At 41.8% G+C, this 13,680-nt stretch overlaps 1 protein-coding gene across 1 annotated transcript in view; it reads right to left on the bottom strand.

Moving 5' to 3' along the window:
• Window positions 1–1,014: 1,014 nt before the first annotated feature.
• Window positions 1,015–13,680, bottom strand: part of SPOCK1 (SPARC (osteonectin), cwcv and kazal like domains proteoglycan 1) — a 311,679-nt gene continuing 299,013 nt past the window's right edge. The window contains exons 8-11 of the mRNA XM_063349571.1: window positions 12,539–12,760; window positions 11,886–11,948; window positions 6,637–6,774; window positions 1,015–5,615 (exon numbers count right to left, since the gene is read on the bottom strand). Coding sequence (XP_063205641.1) covers window positions 5,425–5,615; window positions 6,637–6,774; window positions 11,886–11,948; window positions 12,539–12,760 — 614 coding nt within the window. The 3' untranslated portion in view covers window positions 1,015–5,424. The remainder of the gene's footprint in view (window positions 5,616–6,636; window positions 6,775–11,885; window positions 11,949–12,538; window positions 12,761–13,680) is intronic.

The following is a 13,680-nucleotide window of genomic DNA, read 5'->3' as shown; positions in this document are numbered from 1 at the left end:
TATACATGGCCCATAATACAAAAGAAAGCTTGCATACTCTTAACTTCTGGATTTGGCTTGCTTGCCTTCCAGCCCTCGGTGCCTCAGTGTCTGACACCTGGCGCAGCTGAATCACTCAAACATGGAAGATCAAACACTTCAAAGAGTCTCAGAGTGGTTTTGGAAGGGGAAAATCCATTTGTTCTGAGAGTCAGGTAAGGCAACACACTGGAAGTAATGTGTGGCACCCACAGTAAAAATAAACTAATGAACGTAGCTAATAATTTAACAGAAATTTAAGGCATGTTCTGACCCCAGATGACACAACCCAGCCAATGGTGTACGGACAGACAAATAATAAATGAATTACCTGATGAGATGATAATTGCACAAATGTTTGAAAATAGGTTTCATGCTTTCATGTGGTACTTTAATATTGCACATACAGAGGAAAGGTGATGCAGTAACATTTTAAACTCTGTAATTAGCACTGTAATAATCTTGGCTGTTTAAATTAGTTAATAATATTAAAGAGAAGCTCTAATTTAATAATCGAGACACAAACCCAGGTATTTCTAAGGGAGGATGGCTTCCCACCAATTGTATTCAATATAATTTTGTCTTCATTTATACTGTAGACAATGGCCCCCGTAGAATGCAGCTGTGTTTGTAGAATTGCCCTGGACGCCTCCAGAAGAGACAGAAAAACATCACGATTTGCAAACTGGGGAGGAAATAAAAATGAAAGCTTCCTGCCCCTGCTAGTTCCTTAAAAATCAATTTTAATGTAATTTGAAAAGTTCTGATTTTGGTACAGTTATTACTTTCAGTTGGTTTCATTTCTGCTTTTAAAGTATAGCTTTCTAGAGACCTTACATTAACTTCACAGATTACAGCTGACATTGAACAGAGGTATAAGGTATAAACCAAACATAAAAGGCCATCCATTTCCATGCCTGATTAAATGCTGACTCAAGGTACTGCAGTATTTTTGATCCCCAAAGTTTAATAAAATTCAGGTCAGGCAATAAGGAGTCGCAGACAAATTAAAATTTATTGAGACAGACAAAAATGCAACTATTTCAGACTACAGTTAAGCATTTACAGTTAACCAAAGATAGCAAAATGCTCACATTCCACTGAACTCCTTATGGAAAAAGCATTCAGAATTTACTATGCAGTTCTACTTACTATGATAGTCTACATCCATCTACAGCAGGGACATCAAACTGAAACACGTAATATTTGGATCTCTCCTTACAGATCTACACATTTAACAGTAACGGACATCAACAGCATTGAGAAAAGTATAAAAAGACCAAAACCCACCTACTGTAGAAAGGGCTTTTTGATGTATAGTAACTGTACAAAGCAGCCTATGTATTAAAGGAACTTGAATGGCATACAGAAGGGACTGCAATAAAAGCCAACAAACGGAGGAAGCTAAGCTTGAGCGATCTGGTGGTCTGTATCAAGTGGTGACCTTAGATCTATGTCATTTGCTGCTTGAGGGGAAAAAGGCTACAAAACTTCTAATATCAAAATATTCCCATGCCAGAAATGTACACTGAGACTAACAGACTAGGCTGGAGAGGCAAAGAGAAGCATTCACTAACAAACAGTGTTGTTTTAAATATAAACTTTACATTTTTCAATATAAACTGTAGAATAAATATTAAATAAACACTTCGAACGGTTTAAAATAATAGTACAGAACAGCTTAAAAAAAGGCGAAGAAAAGGAAAAGGATTCTTTGTGTTCACAGCAAAGGCCAGTAATGACCCAAAAAACCCAACTGTGCTGAAATCTGAACTCGAGGAGATTTTGATTTAACCGCAGTAGTTAAAAGGACACCTTGAAACATAAAGCAATGCCTAACAGTATTTCATAGTCTCTAATACGAAAAGAAAATGAGATTAAAAATTGGTTTGTGTCTCTAAAAGAATGGGACAACTCTAATTCCATTTTTCGCAATGAGAAAATGTTTGGAAGGTCAATGACTTGATGCAGATGGGAAGTCCTGCTTTTTAAAAAAAAAAAAAAAAGAGAAGAAAAAGGAAGGACTTAAATTAAGCTGGAAGCAAATTAAATCCTTTACAAAGCATGAAGAATGGAAGGGGCTTGATCTGGAAGAGCACTGGTTCTTGGTAGAATTGCCGGTTTCTTTTAAAGAAATAAAACATTTTTTTAATGCATCGTGCCAAATTGGACACACACACACGCGTATATATGTGTATAAATATATACACACAGACACACATAGATATACACATATGCATATATAGGCTGCAGATCCCGCAGCCACTGGAGGATGCCAATGGATCACCAAAGGGCTTTGCTAAATAGCTTTGTAAGATTTGGAAACTTGGTTTTAAAGCAATCCATAGTCTGAGCTGCCCTTCCAAGCCCGACAGCCTCTGCCCTCTTCCTGACTAGGCCGTGACTCCCTGTGATTTGACACTACCATCTTTAAATGTTCCTGTAGTCGTACCCAACTGAACTAGTCAACAAAAAATCATGTTTTTTCCAATGCTGGCCCTGATTCAGAAGAAGATTTGAACAACTGAAGCAGGTGACTGAACGATCACCTGGCTGGGGTGTCTTCCAAAATCCAGGCCAGTAGGATTAAAAGGGTGTGTGTGTGTGTGTTTGTTCTGTGCGAAGGGAAAGGTGCTGCCAGAGGTCATCTGAACCAGCCAAGGCATCCGCCCTCTTGCCTGGTTGTGCTGGGCACGGAGCAGTTTGACTGGTACCCACTGCATGTTCGCGTTGGTGAGTTTGGGACGATGGTAGATGTTTTATAGTTTAAGATATAAAACTTGCCACCTCTGATTTATAGCAGTTGCATGTGAGAGGTTACAGCTAGGAGAGAATCAGTGGTGCTGAGAATGGATGGCGGTGGCATGTCTGCTCATGTAGGCTGAACAACGTCCACATTTGCTTTTAAAGGCTTATTTAACAGCTTTTATTTAACCGCTTTGCAGATTTGCACATGACAGAGAAGGGCTGTAACCCAGGGCTTGGTTAGCCAGGCTTTACCCCTGTGAGGTGCGGGGCAGGAGAAGGGATTGACTATGTGGCCTTTGAAGTACGGCATAGTTCCAGGATAAGCCGTGGCAAAGGGACACAGGACTGCAGAAAAAAACCTGGTTGTGTGTGGAGAATGAGTCTAGTCAGGAGGATAAGCACAACTCTACCGATCGTGGACCTCAGTTTTCTGTCAAGAGTGAAATGGCAACGCTGTGCCTTAGGCAGGTCGTGCACAGGACAGCAGAGCTAGACCCAGAGAGTATGGGTTTAGTTAATAAAATACCAGAAGGAAACCAGCCACGATGTTTGAGAAGCAAGCTACTGCTGGCGTTCAATTGCTTCTCACGAAATCATACGACTTAAGGAATGCTGGTTGTATCTGTTCCTCTTGCAGGTCAGCATCATTTTCTATGAAAGGCAAGTAGAAAAAGCGTATGTATGTATGCGTGTGTGCACGCTGTGCAGCTCATGGACACCGATTTTAAAATAAATTTTCAAAAGCTATTGGAAAGCCAAGGGAATTTGAGGAAGGGAGGATTGCAGGCCTTTTGCAAATGACTGTGATGACAGATTTTTGGGAGGATGTGGGGGCGTGAATCAACACACAATAAATTCCTCACGCTTTTACGCATCCTTCTGCATTAATAACAATTATGCAGGCTTGCTCTTTGTTCTCAGGTCATTGATCGAGATAAATAGGAAATGAAAGAGGAGAAAACAACTGAGCCCCTGCAACACATGGTGTCTGAAAGGAGTTCCTCTTCGTATTGCTCTTGAGATTTTGTCTAAAAGCAGAGGTCCTGCACAGAGGAGAGAGGGGCTGCAGAGCCCTGCCAGGCTCTGTGGGGGGCACTGACTTTGGAAAGGGCTGAGGACCACAGCCCTTGGGCCAACGTCCCTAAAAAATTGACTTCTGCCAACCAGCAGGATATTTTCCATACTATATCCAACACTAACTCAGAGGAAAAAAATATTCCATCGAATTAGTTTCCTGGGTAATAAGCACATTTTTCATTCTGCAAAATAACTCACGGGCAAATCACAGGCACTGCTAGAATACTTATATCTGTATCCTAATGCAAGAGTAGGGTTAAGGTACCTCTTACTGTTTCTGAAACAGCAAAAATTTAATAAAAGGTCACCACAGCACATCACTGCATCAGAGAGCTGCAATGGGAAAGGACACAGCAAATAATGTAATATCACTATGTTGTGATATAATTGAAAAGCTATGAATATATGGGAGATGCTGAGGGAATCAGAGATTGTATTTTAACACTATTCTCTTTTACGTGTCTGGATTACGAGTGTGCAGCTTGTGACACTTGAGCAAAGGGGCTATGCTTTTGAAACACGACCACCTAAAGTTGCTTTTTTAACCAGGCCAAATAAATATTAACTATTTAAATTAAAAAAAATGACAGCTTATTACTTTTGATGGTTAGTGTCTTTGACAGCTTTATAAGTTTAGAATGAGGGATTGCTAAGAGTAAAAGAAGAACGGGCAGATCCATAGTGTGTGAGCGGGAAGCAGAGGCCGCCTGAGCGACGTTAGTGCAACTCTTAGTGCAAACGAGCTCAGAGAGAAGCTGAGGAACAGCTGTGGAAGTGGTTATGACGCTACAAATTCACAGAACACTCTTTCCTTAAACACTTTGAAAGGCAGATGGACTCTCTTCCCTGCCTGTAGGGCATGGTCCATGATAGCTGCATGGTTCTCAGCATCTCTTAAGATCAAAGACATATTCCTTAACCACATGAAGAGTGTCAGTGAGCTGATCTACACTCTGGTGGGAGCCTTGCCTTCAGCGTGGGATGGACTAAACCTGTTGGACTCATTCTCAGAGAACGTAAGGAAGAGAAAATCCTGCCAGTTGGTTTCTTTCTGGATTAAACCCTTGGTGCTGGGCAGCCGCAAATCACCATCCAAAGAGACCTACACTTTACCGGAACATAACAAATATGGACTAGCAAATGAGGTACCTACTTTTCCTGCTTCAGGAAAGAAAAATAACTGTTTCTGATGTGATCCAGGTAACGCTTCATGACACAAATTCTCTAACTTGAGAAGGGCTTCTAAGCCTTCTATTGGTTTGTTGAGCCCCTTCTGCGATTCTTCTTTCACAGGATATATTTAATAAGCTATGCAAGCGAGGATTAAGACATGAAATGTTTTTGAAACAAAACTCATTACCCCTGTGATTAGAACAAAAATCCCCCAAACCAACTGAACAAAAGCTGTATTCCAAACAGTCCTTGCTGGAAAAAAAAAGTTGTCTTCCAAATTAAATAGACTATACAAAATTAAACTCAGTAGAGAGGGAATATTTGTGCCAGGTACTCTCAGATACAATTGCAGAGATATGATATGACTTGCAATATTGTGCAAAACGTGAGTCCTCGTTATGATGGGCACTACCATATATAACCAATTTCATCATCCTTATCATCATCTTCATCTTCATCATCTTCATTAGCTGCTCTTACATGAATCTTCAGTTTCCCGTCTTTGTCTTTTTTAGCTGCTTCAGGCTCCTCTTCCAAATCATCCAACAATACAACAGATCCACCACTGCCAAAATCCCCTGAGGTTTCTTGCTCTTCTTCTGAAACAGGTGAGCAGGAAAGGTCATTCCCTCACATGACACCAGATCCCTCCTTCATCGCTACCCTTGTCATTCAAGCCACTGTCATTTGTAGCGTTACTTTTCAAATTCATTGGTTCAGCTATTCATGAAACAACCTCTAAATTTCAGTGTTCATCCTGAACCGGGATAAATATATATCAATTTACTCTAAAAAATTTACTTGCATAAAAATCTATGCATCACCCTCCTCCTAGAGACTCGACTGGGGAGTCTCAGTTCACGTGGGTGCAGGCCAGAAAATCATTACTCGTTTGTAAATACTTTCATCTCATCACAACTCTGTAAACCAGGCTAAAAATATTCCACAAATTGATTTTATTCGAGTGCATAAACCACGCTCTGCATAGGTAGCTATCAAGCCTGACACCTGTGATGTGATTCTGGGCATCTCAGACCTTCTGGGTCTCTGCTCTTTCAGTTCCTTCTTGAAGAAGAATGCGCACCCACAACCACCACTGACGCACTCTGAAGGGATACGGCTGAGCTCTTGCTTGCCTAGGTATAACAGCTAATTGGCGATTTCACATACCTACGTAACATTGTCCTGTCAGCAATATTGTGGGGCTTGGTTGTTAATTTATAAAATTTTACACATTTAGGCCTTCCTTCTTCTGGAAAACATTATTCATGAAGCCCCGGTAAATGTGCGTTCCGGAGTATACAGAACAATATATCTAATAACCATGCATAGCCTTACTTTTAATATCAATCACTACATTTTCCAGGCTGGGAGCAAAAATATTTTCTTCTCAGTAGCTATTGCCTGTTGACTTCTGCTGCACTCCCCTAGTCCAAAGGACCAATATGTATATAAGGGCCCCATTTGTAGTCCGAGTAGGAAAATACAGGAGCACTTTGAACACCGGTAGTCATGTTTCCCTGTTGTCCCTTTTGTTATCGTGCTCCATCGTACAGCAATGGCAGGGCTTACAACAGTGTTAATTCCTTTGTTGTCTGAGGAAAGCACATCATTACTCACCGCAACTAACTGTCCCTTGTTTTCTTGAGCCGGCTATCTCATTCCCGTACTTATCAACACACCAGCACTGCCCCGTGCTGCCGTGGCACTGAGTGGCTTTGTAATAACCTTCTTCATTGCAGCGGGGGATGAAAGCACCTGAATAAAATATAAGGTATAATCAGTAATGCAAGTCTCTGTAGGAGCAAGCAGGTATATAGGGTATTATGAACTTGTCACTTATTTACATGGAGATCGTTACAACGCCGGCAAGAAAATACATGTGATGATCTAGTGCCTAAAAGGGAGAAATTACATATGATTAACTATTTTCAGCCACCCTGGTCACTGCACAGTGCATAAGTGTTTGTGCACATATAGCACATGGTGGGTGATGGCACACGGTACTAGAGAGAGGTTCAGTCTGTCCCGGAATGATTAATATTCCCACAGAGCCCCTTTCAGATTTAACTCCTGGTTTTAAACTTTTCTTCCCAACTGCATTATTACCCCAACTTCATTAATTTTGCATTTCCCTTCCATTTGCGCTCCTTCAGTGTTTATCATATAAGTCTTTCCACAACACTGTAATTATCCCTGGAAGGTATCTGCCATCTGCTTGCCATTCATACTAATCTCAAGCCCAACCTCTGACTTACTGGGAGTTCCCATGTGTAGAAGGAGAAGTAACGCATAAGCTGCAGAGAGGGGCAACAGGATTTGAAGTCAATAAGTCTTGGGATTCGAAGCCCAAGATTTGTCTCACAATAAAACCAATATAGTTCAGCCTTGTAGAGCGCGGTTCATTCTGGCTTCTGCAGACAGGGAAGCACTTGGGAGAAACCTGTTTTATTGTTCCCACCACGTTCAGCAGATACAGCAAATGTATTTCAATGTGAAAAGCCCTCTTGTCCCTTGAGATGAGTTACCTTTATTCCCAGGGGAGGTCAGTACAGTCATTTTCCCTCCTTTGCCAATTGCTTCAATTTGAAACATGGCAGAAACCCACCTTTGCCCCCAAATTTCTTGTCACAAATGATTTTTGAGAAAGTATTTTTCTCCTTTGTCAAAGATACCAGTGATTTACTGGTCACGCAGTAAGCTTTTTAACTAGTCTCTTCAGACAGTTCATGTGTCAAAGGGGCTATTTCCACCACGTTTTTCACAGAAAAAAATGAATGAGAAGGTGCGTCCCAAATGTCATGAAATTTCCTATATAAAAGACATAAAAGTGGAAGTCAGTCAATCTCATACACACACACATCTATATAAAGTGAATGCTTGAATTCCCAAACTCATCGCGCTGCAGATTGTGCCTAACGTTTGAGTGCTGCTAATGCAGGTCTGGAAGATGAGAACAGAAACCTTCGAACGTCTGCAGAAATCTTTGTGTATGGGATCAGTTTCGGAGACCACTTCACACCCATTAGTGAGAGTATTTTAAATAACTTCAAAGCACGATTTTATAGCAGCTTTGCTTATAGGAACTACCGTTATGTTCAGGTACAAATGTAAGCATACTGAGGACTACCAAAGACTCATTTTCACTATTTATAAAAAAATGGTTCTAATAACCACATATATGTATTCGCCTTTGCGGGTTTCTGCAAGTTAATGCTCAGTGTTCAAACCTTTATTTCAATATTGACTGAGAAAGTTTTATTTCACGTTTATGCTCATGTCCCCTCCCTGATGAGCACTCCAGGTGTTTATCAGACTATACACAACCTTGGGAAAAGTGCTCAGGTGCAGATTTTGAGCTGGTGTAAATCAGCACAGCTGGACCCATGTCACTAGAGCTCCCCTGTTATATCAGATGAGCATCTGGCTCCAGGGAAGCATCAAAGGGGAAACTGCAGTGGCATTATGGGGTGAGCATGGAACGGCCCCTGCATTTTAAACTGTCTCATTCTTTCTCTTTTCCTTGGGCAATACAAGATTTCCTTTCTTTGGAACAGGTATTTTTCCCTGTAAAAACCATAGATTTAAAAATAAAATAAAAAAAAATATGGCCTAGGCTCACTGCCAACATAACTGTGCGTGGAAAGGATTCATGCTTTGGGTCACAGCGAAGAGTGGAAGGTACTTTTCCTTCTGCATGGGAAATTTGTGCCAATTTGTATGTAACACTGGAGCTTTAAACATTTAGCTACGCAGACTAACGTCACAGTATTTGCCAACCAACAGAGGGATGATTGCAGCACGTCCTGTCCAACGTGTCAGGTGCAAGTGATAATCTGGGGAGGACAGAGAGTCACTGGGAGCAACTGTTGTAGGGTGGGATGATTCGTCCTGTGAATCCTACACAGACCAGTCCCTGTGTTCGTTAGAAATAAGCTCTGGCTACAAGCTCTCCTGTTCTGGAGCATGGCATCCAACAGCCCATTTAGCAGGAGCATTTCACCCCGTAATTTGGTTTGGCATCAGAGAACATCTGCAGGGTTTGGAAGGAGAAAGAAGTTCAGATTTCCTCTCCAGAGGTTCTTGCACAGACTGTGCTCCCCCACAAGGACCACTGGTGGACCAGCGCTATGAAACGTTAGTCACTCCCCACTGAACTGCCTTAGGCTAGTGAATCCTGCTTCCCCCATCTCTTTGTCCCATGGAGTATTTAATTATTTCACGCAAACTTGAACAGCACTGTTGCATCTATACACTCTTTATGCATCCAGACGTCTAGCTCTTTTTTTAAAATTTTTTTTTGCATCATTTCCTTATCTATATAATACTCCCCTTCCTCACAGCACATGGGGAGAATAATTATATGCTAAAGATAGTGAAGCCCACAGGTAGGAGCCTGACAGAATTAAGAGCTAGTGGGCACACAGCTCCCTGTATTAGCTATTATGTTAGCTGAATTCACAGGGCTGATACGGAAGAAAATAGTGATGGGAGCAGAAATTTATTACCGTAGTGATGTGGGAGAAGCATTATCAGGCTGCACAGTTGTATACTCTAAAAGTACACTCTCTGCAGTTAATTGTACTCTAGATAAATCTGGTAGGAAAAGATGAATAGCACTGTTTACTTTTTAATTCAGTCCCCTGGGATGCTAGGCTCTATTTGAAAGCCTCCAAATTCAACATATCTAATGGCAATGGCTTTGAAGTACTTTGTTGCAACTATCATGTGTTTTGAAAAATACATAGAGAACAAAATATCAAAAGTCATCATTTTTTATCTATGGATACAAGTTAATAGAAGTCTTCTTCGTGCGTACTGTCCAGACTGTACGCGTCATGCTCTATACGTCAGGGACAGAGAAGGAAAGAGAATAAGTAAAGACTAGTGTCTCTGAAAATATTTATCTCTTCAATTTTTATTGTTGCTACAAGCCTGGGTTTTGTCACGTGTATGTTTTGGTTTCCATTTGCATGATTTTTCAGTCAGCCAAGAGAAAAGACAATGTTTTCCGCTGTATAAATAGCTATGAGATCAGATTAAAATCTCACAGACAGATGCCATTATGCAGGCAGACTTCCAAGGTAGGTGAAGCAAAGAGTTCCTCTCTATATTATAATTTTCTAGCTTGTGGAACAACCTATGCCTGACACTTCTTGATTTGTTGAGCTTAGCCGCTTTCATCCCTCATTTTTTTAATACAGTTGACTAGAAGTTATATGTGGTAAGGGACCATTCTTACTGCTTTAACTTTGTCATTTTACTCCTGCTATTGTGATCAGATCCTAGCGACATGTGCTACAACTGCCTGCACGTTGTACTACCTGCAATATAGCCATTATTTTTCCCCGCACACTGGAACAAACCACTTATGTTTCAACCCAGATGACATTTATTGCATATAGCAAATAACAGCAAAGCGTAAAATAAATATGGGATAGCCAAAGCTATCTGTTAGGTACTGGGCTTCCTATTCTTTTAGGCGGCTTTGAAAATCATGACACCCATGAGACAGAGAACACCCTGACTTCCTCTGCCACAACATGTATTCGAGCACAAACGCAAAATATTTACTGAATGGAGCACACATACAACCGAGCGATCAATCCTCCCTTCGCTACGAGCAGCAGGAGCTGTAACTCTGAAACATCTTCATCTTTACGTGAACTCGCTATGAAAGGATGATGGAACTAAACCATAGTCCCTGCGGCCTTTGGGAATGTTTATTCTTTTTTTTTGAACCCAGTGAATCCAGGTTGGGATCGTTCATAAGTACCCGAACCTTGCAAATGGCAGTGGCATCTGGGAATGGCAGGGTTTGGCAAAGATGAGCTTTGCAGAAGCTCTGTTTGTAGGGTCTGCTAATGAGTATGCCACAAACTAGAGTCTGAGAGCAACCTGGGCAGCAGACGGCAATCTGAGCAGCCACGCGTGCTCTGTGCTGCAGCTCTAAGGTGCTGTACAGATGCTGTAAGAACCTGACACGGGTTCTCCATGATGGGCCTGACAGCCTGGGTCTGACGTAAGCCAGACTCTTCAAGGGTGAAACGCAGTGCTTTCTGTAAACGGAGACTTCAATCTGCACTGGTATGCCTCGTGTTATTTGACTTCATGTACACAAATGCACCAGGACAGATGTTTCAATAAGATACCGCCACATAAAGACTAGGCTACGTAACACTGTGATTTTAGGGCATGGCATTAGTTACCTTAAATTTACTCATTGCGACAACCTGATTTTTTAGCAATTAAATGGGAATACGCCACATGGGGATTTATTTCACCTGATTTTAGATCACCATCAGAACACTGTAAGTTACGAATCGATTCAGGCTCCCAAAACTCAACAGCGAGAAGGGCAGGCACTATCACATCTTACAGCATGGCGCATCCTGCTGGGCTGTCTAGAATGAGATGGTCCTAATTCCTGTTTTCACATACACGGAACATACTGAAATATTTTTCAGGGTGATCAAGCAAAACTGAAGCCCAAGGAATAGATGCATTGCACCATGACGGGAAGAAGACGTGACCCCATTGGCTCTGCGGCACCTTCAGTCACCCTTCTTAAATGGGAGGCTTGAGTACCCAGCAGCCCCCATACTTACTCTGACCCACGAGGTGACAAGGCTTTGCATTTCTGGAGAGCTGTAAATTAGTTCCGAACCCACTGCCACGCTGACACCTGTTCTGTATGTTGCTATCTCATTATTTGTTTAATTTCATAGTGTCGGGCCTACGCTCCATGGTGCATATTCCTGACTCCAAACATTAGTCTCTAATTGAAAAACCATTACTGCATATAGAGTTACAATAATCACAGAAGCTTTAATTAGTTGAGTAAATGAATAGCAAGTAATCGAACTTACCCAACAGACTCTTCCCTCTACTTAGCTTTTGAATTCTATTCATTTCATTCTGGCAAGGAAGACCTAAAATATAATGTATGAGAATCAGTTTCCAGATGGTACAGGACAGACTCTGTAATGACTGGCTTCACTGCTGACATGAAATGTAGACTACTGTACACCTGGGAACGAAAGAAGCCCATATGCTGGTACTGTACTGCAAAACAAATTTATGTCATTAGCTCCACTAATTAAAAAAAAAAAAAAGCAACACACTGTAGTTGAGAATAGTGTTTGGGGGCCATTTTCATTGTTAAACCATTTTTTCTCTCTTTTCACCAAACTGACACAATGTCAGCTCTCAAATTTATGATTTGCTAATTGATTAATTTCTGCATTAATAAAAGACTAAGTTCTTGAGCATTGTATCAGCAAGACCGTGTGCACTGGCACTTACTACTTCCTTTGTTTTAATGATCTGAGGATATTAATACAGTTCATCTGTGACATTAAACATTGTTACACAAGGCCCCTTCACACCAGGGCTGGAGAAAAGAGCTTTTTAACGCAGCTGACTGCCAATTACCAAACTATCTCCGTAAGCAAATCAAGCAAACGGAAATCACAGGGAGACCCGAACAACACCTCTTTGTACTACAAATCGCACAACTCACCGCCCGGCTTCTGGAAGCAGTAGCACCACTCGTTGTTCGACAGCTTTCCGTCTTTGAAGGAGTCGCAAGAGTTGAAGAGGGGTTTGACGCAGGGCTCGTACTTATCCAGATAAATGGCGCTGATCTCTGAGGGGTCCAGCAGCAGGTCATAGTTCATGTCAAGTTTGTTGAACATCCAGCCTAAGGAATCCTTACAGATTGGTAGTATGCTGGTGTCAAATCCTGTAAGAGGAAAGGCAGATATCCTCGGCTGAACCCCAGCATGCACACTGTGTGGAATCTTTGCTAAGCTGAAGCCTTGCTAATTTATTTTGGCTGGACTCCGAACATTAAACTGACTTGCCCAAAGCAGAACAAAATTCTAAGACTGAACTGATTGTGTAAAGCTTAAAACCCGAGCACAGCTACAGACTAGAGCACTACTCACACTCTTTAGGAGCTGTGGGGTGGGGAGGGCTGAGATTCACAGCTGATTACTGTAATTCAAAGTTATTTCTACTCAAAAAATTCTTATCTGTTTTTTTTTTCTCTGTCCTCAGTCCAAGTGGGTTGGCCTTGTTCCAAGAAACTGAAACTGAAGGAGCAAATACCACATCCATAGCATTTTCAAACTAGACTGAGTCTGAATGCGACTTGAATCCTGTTTCCCGGTCCCGTTTCTAGTTCCCTGATCAAATTCTTTCCTACTGTGCTCTCTCCTTCCCTCTCACATCCCAGCTTTTCACTCTTTGAAGCCCTGCCTCCTGTGCTGGACAACAAAATGCTTTGATCCGAATTCTGGGGGAGGCAGGGGGAGAGAAGGGACGCGGCGTCCCTCTTGCACCCCTCTGCAGAATGGCGCTGCCTCAGCTGGGAGCTCCAGGAGCTGCACGTGCTCTCGTGTGCCATACCAGCAGCGTTCGTCCTTGTGGCCTCCAGGATTGTGCAGCAATACAGGATTCTGCTCTTCCAGCGCTCTGGAGACCATCATCATCATTCATTTTAATAGCTCAAATCCTTAAAAGTCTGCAGCAGCAGCAGTAACACAGAAAGACCAAGCCACGCATATAGATACCCACAATGTATATGAGATGCGTGCTGCAGTACTCTGCAGTCTCCACAAAAACAGTGGCGTTACCTTCTTTCACAAACAAGACAGGGCA

This window comes from Chroicocephalus ridibundus, chromosome 11 (genome assembly GCF_963924245.1).
Source record: "Chroicocephalus ridibundus chromosome 11, bChrRid1.1, whole genome shotgun sequence".
Classification (NCBI taxonomy): Eukaryota; Metazoa; Chordata; class Aves; order Charadriiformes; family Laridae; genus Chroicocephalus; species Chroicocephalus ridibundus.
This window is presented reverse-complemented; position numbering and strand designations above follow the sequence as displayed.